Below are 9,739 nucleotides of genomic sequence, written 5' to 3' on the forward strand. Positions count from 1 at the left end.
AATAATAATAACCTGCAATATTCTATGTTCTGAACCTGCAATGTTCGATGTTCTGAACCAGCAATGTTCGGTGCTCTGATTCACTGAGGCTAATGAATGCATAAACCATTTTGTCTCGGTGACTAGGAATGAGTGACAATTGTCAGCCTCTGGGCAGTTTGCGGTATGACTATGACTAGGCTCGGCCAACCCTTATTGTACTCTCAGGCGACTATGAAGTCGGATGGGAGATTCCGACCAGAAACTGATTCCGATAGCGTGACCAAGCAGACCAAGAATAACTTTGCGCCGAGTAAAGTGACCGAAGCCTAGGCGGTCCCCGAATTTTGTTAGGGTACAGTGTTGCAGGTATACGGCGTAGTAATTGGTTTAATGTAGGGCATACCACGTAGTAATACGTCTAATGTACGGCATACAACGTAGTAATACGTTTGCTACACTCAAATATAAAACCACACACTGGTATGCACTCTATGCGTTCCCACACGAATCGTAAGAGTGGCGAGTGCTGAGTGTAGTAAGTGGTGAGTTTAGTGAATGGTGAGTTTAGTGAATGGTGAGTATAACGAGTGGTAAGTTCAACGAGTGGTAAGTTCAACGAGTGGTGAGTTCAACGACAGGTGAGTTTAACGAGTGATAAGTTTAACGGCTGGTGAGTGTAGTGAGTGGTGAGTTTAACGAGTGGTGAGTGTAGCGAGTGTTGAGTGTCAGAAAGAAGACTCACGTCTGCAGGATGCAGATCGGCAACCAGCCTGCCGAGTCTGTCATTCTCCTTGGAGATCTGCAGGATGGCGTCGTCCTTCTCCTTCACCACTGACATCCACTTGGCCTCCTCCCCCTCCACCGACGCCTGCAGGCTCTGCAGCAGCGTCTCCTGCAGCGTGGGGCATGGTACAAGTGGGTCATGGTACAGCAAGTGTGTCATGGTACAGCAAGTGTGTCATGGTACAGCAAGTGTGTCATGGTACAGCAAGTGTGTCATGGTACAGCAAGTGGGTCATGGTCTGTCTCTTATACACATCTAGATGTGTATAAGAGACAGCTTCAGAGCTTTCACAGCTTTTATTGTGATTTTATCAAAGAACTTGGAAGGAAGAATGGTCTAGGAAATTTTTAGAGTATGTATATTTTGTTGTGAACACAAAATTGCTAAATCAATTCATCCAATAACCAACAGCAATAGATAGGAGGTTAAGTCTGCCCCAATTGCAATAATTGTACGTGCTTTCATTCGTCACACAACAATAAATTCTCTTTTAATACTGTTATGTCTGTATAGTGGTAGCCTCTCTCCGCTTGAGAACATCAACATCGACGTTCATTGTAGCATGGCGGCTGTAAATTGGAATTGGCTCCTCTAATATTCAATAAAGCATTTACATTTCTGTTCAGCTTACCAACAATCCCCAGGATTCAATTAAAGGAACCACAAGTAAGAGGCCAATTTTTGTTCAAACTGGCAGAAGTTGTTGCACAGTGCATTTACCAATAGCATGAGATCAAATGCTTGTATGAATTTTAAATTAAATTTGAGAACAAATAACTTAAATAACTAAAAAATAAACAAGAAAGAAGGAAAGAAAACGGTTACAAAAGTAGTTACCCATATTTATGGTATATATTATAGTATTATAGGTTGTATCATTAATGGATTATTTTTTTAATTGGTTCTTTCTACAAGTGTGAGGACTCTATTAATCTCTACTTGCTGTTTTTAGTTCTTAAATAAAGTTTCATGCAATACATATCGACATTTTTTGGTGTAGTTAAGTTCTATACTGGAGTCGGTAAGCATAGCAGTAGGAGTTATCGCACTAGTAATCTATTTGCGCTCCCTCCACATTCAGACGTAAGCTTTAAAGTCGAACAATGCAACAATTTTTCCCTAGGGAAAAATTGTGTACATAGAATATCAGCTTCTGCCTTATCTGCTTCCAATAACGGAATTTTAGAGTCCTTATGTATATATATTAAAATAAAAATTTAAATTTAATAAACTTTTGCTCGCAGCAGCTTGTTATGGTTAACATAGAAACTTCTCTGCCTAATTCCTCTGTATTTAAACCACGGTGTTTCTTGTCGATATTTGTGCAGAATTTTAATGAATTACTTATAAATGCGTTCATGAACTTATGAACATGAACGTTTTCATCGTAACTAGCACGAATTACCTTCATATTTTTTTCAGTTTTTTGCCTCATAAATGCCTTGTTACAGTCACTGCAGTTAGTTCAGGAGCAACACAACTACACGCATGTAAAAATAATATATAAAATCTAATTACACAATTATACAACCCACACTAATCACAAAACGCCCACACACTCGTATAACGACCGATATAAAAGAATAACACACGCGCACTCGTATAACAACCAATATTACCGAATAATTGTCACATAACATATAACAAACAATACTAAACAACACCCACACACACACCACCTATTCCTACACGCACAACACTCCACGAGATTACTATGTCTATTACTATATGTCTATATAGTAATACCAACATACACCACAATCAAAGAGTATCAGGGATACATTTTTTACACCTACCACGTCTTTCAAGTACCGCTTGCCACATGTACTAAACACAAAGAATAACTACCCTTTAGGCCTAAAAGAAAGGAAATAAATGTCTGTGGCTATTAGATAAAAAGTACAAGATACAAGATACCAGGTACCTAACACGAATACTAGATACCAGTAGCTACCAAATAGGATTACCAGATATCAGTATCAGATATCATAATGTACCCGTATAACCCAACCCCAGATACGGGTTGATAGATACTAACCAATACCAACCCTAACCATACCAATCACAAACATTCCCAGATAACAATAAGAACCAAACACCATTACCAGATACCAGTAGATACCAAACACGATCGCCAGACCCCATTAGATACCACACACGATCACCAGACCCCAGTAGATAAGAAACACGATCACCAGACCCCAGTAGATAAGAAACATGACCACCAGACCCCAGTAGATAAGAAACATGACCACCAGACCCCAGTAGATACCAAACACGATTACCAGATACCAGAAGATACCACAATAATAAAATTAGACTGCAACACGCCCATGAGGACCACGACACACCTTGGCATGTAGCGCCGCCTGCAGCTGCTCTATGAGCTGCTCTTGCTGCCTGCCCGCGTCCACGCCCTCCGCCACGAGCGCTCGCAGCGACGTCACCTCACCGGCCTACGGGGGACATGGCAGGTCGGGGTCATGCTAGGCAGGTGGTCAAACTGACAGGTGGTCATGCTAGGCAGATGGTCAAACTGACAGGTGGTCATGCTAGACAGGTGGTCAAATTGACAGATGGTCATACTAAACAGGTACCAGCACAAGCTGACGCCAGCCAAATTAGTGGTGAAGGATTGCCTAGCTACTTCTCGGTCAACAGCGTAACTGACGGCCAGGAACAAGCTACTACAAGTGATTAGCTATCAGTATCAACTAGTAACAAGCTACAGCTGTTAGCCAGCAACAATCTACAAATGGCATGGGTAATTAGTAGCAACCTACAGCTGGTAACCAGCAGCAAGCTACAAATGGCTACGGTAACTTAGTATGTATACCATTTCCGGATCCTAAACCTTGTCCTACTTGCCTGCGATCAACAAGCGAGATAGCGTATCTCTCTCAACCCTCTACCAAAATGATGTCATCAGAGCTGCGTAAACGCAACGCATATGCAAACCCACATCACGAATCCAAAGCGGGGCAGATACTGAACGAATCAGAAATCTAAACGGCGTTTTCGGCGTGAAAAATAACAATCTGAGGCAGATTTTAGATTTGCGGCTCCCGACTACGGTCGTATACCGTAGTCAACATTCAGTTTAGACGTCACAGCAGCTGGTTGTTCAATCCAATTTCTAGCGTCACTGCAACCATATTTTCAACACCACTTGCGCCATCTTAGAAGCTGTTGTTCACCATTTGTGTGACCATCATACCAGATTATGCAAGAGAAACACGACTGCGCCGTGAGCAGGCGTGTTGCTGCACTGCGAATGCGCACCTGTCACGACTGTTACTGGGTAACAGGGGCCAAATAGTAACCAAATTCCTAACGCTTCAGTTATTTAGCTATCATCGGAAGTCATCACAAAATCCCCAACGAGGCGGAAGGTCTCAATCATCATAAATTTATCGAATCGAAATCATTCATCATCCACAAAGGGTGCATGAAAGTCTCTAATGTCCAGCCCGCTGCAGCTGGCTTGAAAAAAGCAGCGTTAGCATCTCAAAGAGACGAAGTGACAAGAAGGGATAGCTCGCAGGTGACAAAGAGGAACAGCTGGCAATGAGGGACAGGTGACAAGGAGGGACAGGCGACAAGGAGGGACAGGTGAAAAGCAACAGAAACGAAGACACTCGAACAAGAGGTCGCTTACACGGGACGTCGGCCGCCCGCATGAGAGAGACAGAGAAGGGAATGTAAGGAATCCTACCTACATAATTTAACCCCACAATTGCCCTACCTACACAACGTAACCCCACAAATGGGGGTGAAGATCAAATAGCAAACTCATACGAAAATACCATCGACCAACCAGAGCAAGGTGTCAGCCACACAAACTACACAAATGTGTAGTTTGTCACGAACTACACGAATAATCCACACCTACTTAACGCTTTAAAATCCCCGCTGCACAGTACAGGTGACAAGGAAGGACAGGTGACAAGGAAGGACAGGTGACAAGGAGGGACAGGTGACGAGGAGGGACAGGTGACAAGGAGGGACAGGTGACAAGCAACAGAAACTAAGACACTCGAACAAGAGGTCGCTTGCACGGGACGTCAGCCGCCCGCACGAGAGAGACAGAGAAGGGAAATTTAATGAATCCTACCTACATAATAACTTAATCTAAGGTATCCTGCCTACATAATAATTTAACCCCACAACTTAGACCTGCCTACACAACTTAACCACACAAATGGGGTGAAGATCAAATAGCAAACTAATACGAAAATACCATCGGCCAACAAGAACAAGTGTGTCAGCCACACAAACTACACAAATGTGTAGTTTGTCACGAACTACACGAATAATCCACACCTACTTAACGCTTTAAAATCCCCGCTGCACAGTCCACGAAACAAGAGTATGTCTCACAGCTACACGAACTACACGCACATCACGGACCATGCTTTCACTTACACACACATAAAAATTTTCACTTACACGCACAAACACCAACCCCGACATAGCCATCACGGAAACACCACGCAACACGAAGTCAAAACTTTTGATAATCTCGACTGATAATTAATCATATATAATAACAAAATATACACGAATTTTACACCACACATCACGCAGTCAAAACTTTTAATAATCTCGGCTGATATGATAATCTTTGATGATAATAATAAAGTATACACGAAGAATCAAGAAATTAATGCTGCAGTTTTGCGTATTTGCGTACATAGTTTTCTCTCTTGCAAGTAACGCAACATAATCGTAAAAAATATAACTCAGTACTCACTGCAGTGAGTGACAGAGCGCGCATTTTCTCGTCGACGAAAACATGAAGTCACGGACGGACAAACGGACGGACGGACATGGCGAGCACAATAGTGCATTTTGTTCATAAATGAGGAAATGCGCTAAAAATATTGGGATAATTAAAAATGGTAAAATATATATGGAGTAATACACTGAAAAAAAATGAATGGATAACATTGTCCAATTAGTGAGACACTTTCGGAGCGTATCACAGATACGCACTTAAGCCGCGCCAAACTGAGTCAGGATGACCCACACAAGACAGTCGTGAACAACCCACCTTCTGGCGTAGGGCGGCGAGCTCCTGTAGCAGCTGCTCCTTCTCCTCCTTCACGCGCTGCAGCTCCTGCTGCTGCTGCAGGACCACAGAGTTATCATTATAAATATAAGTTACTATTATTATATTATTTATAATTACTATTATAATACTTTCTATTATTAATTATTACTATTATATTAAGTAATAATGATTATTATTACTTATAATAAGTTATCATTCAGAACTACGTATTATATGGAATAAATAAATATTAAAATCACTTGACTGCTTAAATCGCAAGTTTATAAAGAATTTAAATGCAAAGAAAATAACCAGAAAATTCACCATTTCTTGAAGACTTATCATTATAAATAATTATTACTTATAATAAGTTATCATTCACTGACATTCAGAACTAGTATATGGAATAGATAAGTATTAAAATCACTTGACTGCTTAAATCGTAAGATTATCAAGAATTTAAATGCAAAGAAAATAGCCAGAAAACTGACCATTTATTGAAAAGGAAAACGTTTCGGAGTCCAGCTCCATCATCAGTTGTATTATTCCATATATATTATATATTCCAGTAAATGAGGATTAAATAATGGCGAATTACAGACAGCTGAGTTTCTATAGACTTCAGATTAATGGATAACAAGAATTAGGTTAAAGGTAAACTGGCGTTAAATTGGTTGTTTGCAAAAACGCGATAGACAAGAAGCACAGCAAGCGAGTTTTGTAACATTTTTTCACTGCACAAAATTTAGAAGCAAAACTCGGAGATAAGTTGGATATTTAAATTTGACAAAATCAAAAAAGGCGCAATTTTCCTTTTTTTTCAAAACAAAAATAATTTATGAAAGGCAGAGGACCCTTTGAAATCGCACGCCATTTAGGGAAGGAAGCATTCAACTTCAAAAACATCAATAAATATCAAAGTGAACATCTGCAGATATTTTTCGACAGTATGGATTGGTGAAGGAAAAACAATGAAATCATAAAAAAAAATCACTTCATTAGATACAACGTCTCGTTATTTTTTGACAGTATTCATATGTGTGTATATTTTACAACTATAGATGCCATGGTTTACATTGATATACAGAAGAGCATCTATTGATATAAATAACATATAATATATTAGGGCGTATATAAGAGAATAACGTATAATATTTAAGAGCATATATAAGGGCAAAACACATAATATACAAGGGCAAATAGGTGTATAAGTATATAACATATAATATGTAAGGGCGTATATATAACGGCATATATAATTTATAAGGGCATGTATAAAGGCATATATAATTTATAAGGGCATGTATAAAGGCATATAATCTTCTCGCCACCACCACAAATAAACAAACCATACACTCAGGAAATCAAACGGGTCATAGGTATTGTCCGAATAGTAACGCGATCTCATCGGCAGCACGAGCGGACGTAGCTGTTATAAGCCTATTTGCTACACCGGGGCATAAAGTGCGTCGCTATTTCGGACAAAGCCTTGCTCATTTCTCTGACTGTACGTTTCTTATCAGTCATAACATATGGACACAACCTGTAAGCCATATGTAAGCCATAGTGTAAGCCATACGTAAGTCAAATGTAAGTCATGTGTGAGCCATACGTAAGCCATATGTAAGCCATACGTAATCCACGTACGATGCAAGCATATAAATGTCATCACAACACGCAGCATGAGCAGAACTTTTTACAATTTCTGTACAAACAAAAAACGATAATTTTTTTAAATGGCAAGCAGAACGCGGATAGCCGCTACCTGCAGCACGACGGCGGGCAAAACCTTCAATGTTCGATGTTCTGAACCTGCAATGTTCGATGTTCTGAACCTACAATGTTCGGTGCTCTGAACCTGGAATGTTCGGTGCTCTGAACCTGCAATGTTCGATGTTCTGAACCAGCAATGTTCGGTGCTCTGATTCACTTAGGCTAATGAATGCATAAACCATTCTGTCGCGGGAGCTAGGAATGAGTGACAATTGTCAGCCTCTGGGCAGTTTGCTGGCGCGGTATGACTATAGGCTCGGCCAACCCTTATTGTACTCTCAGGCGACTATAAAGTCGGATGGGAGATTCTGACCAGGGGCCATACTTTCAAAATTCGCTAAGTGAACGTAAGTACTTACGCTCAATTTTCTTGTCTATGATTGGTGGATTTGGCTTGAAAGGCCGTCAATGATTAGCTGATGAACTTACGAGCTCTTTACTTTTTTTGAAAGTATAGGCCCAGAAACTGATTCCGATAGGGTGGCTAAGCAGACCCAGAATAACTTTGCGCCGAGTAAAGTGACTATTCAGCCGAAGCCTAGGCGATCCCAGAATTTTGTTAGGGTACAGTGTTGCAGGTATACGGCGTAGTAATACGTATAATGTACGGCACACCACGTAGTAATGCGTTTGCTACACTCAAATATAAAATCACACACTGGCATTCCCACACGAATCGTGAGAGTGGCGAATGGTGAGTGGCGAGTTTAGCAAGTGATAGTTTAGTGAGTGGTGAGTTTAACGAGTGGTGAGTTTAACGAGTGGTGAGTTTAACGAGTGGTGAGTTTAACGACTGGTGAGTGTAGTGAGTGGTGAGTGTAGTGAGCGGTGAGTGTGGTGAGTTTAACGAGTGGTGAGTGTAGTGACTGGTAAGTTTATAACTAGTAGTGAGTATAATGATTGGTGAGTGTAGTGAGTGGTGAGCTTAGTAAGTGGTGAGTGTCAGAAAGAAGACTCACGTCTGCAGGATGCAGATCGGCAACCAGCCTGCCGAGTCTGTCATTCTCCTTGGAGATCTGCAGGATGGCGTCGTCCTTCTCCTTCACCACTGACATCCACTTGGCCTCCTCCCCCTCCACCGACGCCTGCAGGCTCTGCAGCAGCGTCTCCTGCAGCGTGGGAAGACCCGACATTAATCGCCGAGCCACGAGTCGGCGGCTAGCTGGGGGGACCAACAATTTCGTGCGGGAATGAGGGCATTACGCCAACCGGTCAAACCGATGTCGTAAAGTTGCGATATATAGACTAATAGTGCCGACCATGAGTCAGACCGACAAAGTCGAGACGACTTCAGTTTCTCGCACAATAGCAGCCAGCATCTGCGTACGTAATGGATATACAGCATGCACGCAGCCGGCATCTGAGTACGCAACAGACGTACAGTATGCACGCAGCCAGCATCTGCGTACGTAACAGACGTACAACATGCACGCAGCCGGCATCTGAGTACGCAACAGACGTACAACATGCACGCAGCCAGCATCTGCGTACGTAATGGATATGTAACATGCACGTATCTGCGTACACAGCACACATAACACAACATACACATAACACAACATACACGTAATACAGCACTCACCAAGGATGAGGGAACGGACACCGTTGGGTGCAGCCTGCACAGCAGCTGTGTGTAGCTGTGCACAGCAGCGGTGCTCTGTGCCACCCTCTGCACAACACAGCATAAAGTACAGCATTACAACTCTGATCTCTCATCATCAATTACATCCACCACCACCAATACCCTCATCACCCTCACTTCCCTCATCTTTCTCCCTTTCCTCATCATTCTCACTTCCCTCATCATTCTCACTTCCCTCATCATTCTCACTTCCCTCATCATTCTCACTTCCCTTATCACCCTCACCATTAATACCCCTGTCTCTTATACACATCTGATGTGTATAAGAGACAGGGGCGGAAGGTCTCAGATGTCCAGCCCGCTGAAGCTGGCTCGAAGGAAGCAGCGTTAGCATCTCAAAGAGACGAAGTGACAAGGAGGGACAGGTGAAAAGCAACAGAAACGAAGACACTCGAACAAGAGGTCGCTTACACGGGACGTCGGCCGCCCGCACGAGAGAGACAGAGAAGGGAAATGTAAGGAATCCTACCTACATAATAACTTAACCCCACAACTGAGACCTACA

At 42.1% G+C, this 9,739-nt stretch overlaps 1 protein-coding gene across 1 annotated transcript in view; it reads right to left on the minus strand.

Annotated features, from left to right (window-relative positions):
* Window positions 1-610: 610 nt before the first annotated feature.
* Window positions 611-9,739, minus strand: part of LOC108669177 (kinectin) — a gene marked incomplete at its 5' end in the record, with an annotated part of 16,838 nt that continues 7,709 nt past the window's right edge. The window contains 4 exons of the mRNA XM_018156475.1: window positions 611-874; window positions 3,118-3,222; window positions 5,820-5,894; window positions 8,552-8,701. Of these exons, the coding sequence (XP_018011964.1) occupies window positions 611-874; window positions 3,118-3,222; window positions 5,820-5,894; window positions 8,552-8,701 (594 nt within the window). The remainder of the gene's footprint in view (window positions 875-3,117; window positions 3,223-5,819; window positions 5,895-8,551; window positions 8,702-9,739) is intronic.

This window comes from Hyalella azteca, unplaced genomic scaffold (assembly GCF_000764305.2).
Source record: "Hyalella azteca isolate HAZT.00-mixed unplaced genomic scaffold, Hazt_2.0.2 contig3720, whole genome shotgun sequence".
NCBI classification, from domain to species: Eukaryota; Metazoa; Arthropoda; class Malacostraca; order Amphipoda; family Hyalellidae; genus Hyalella; species Hyalella azteca.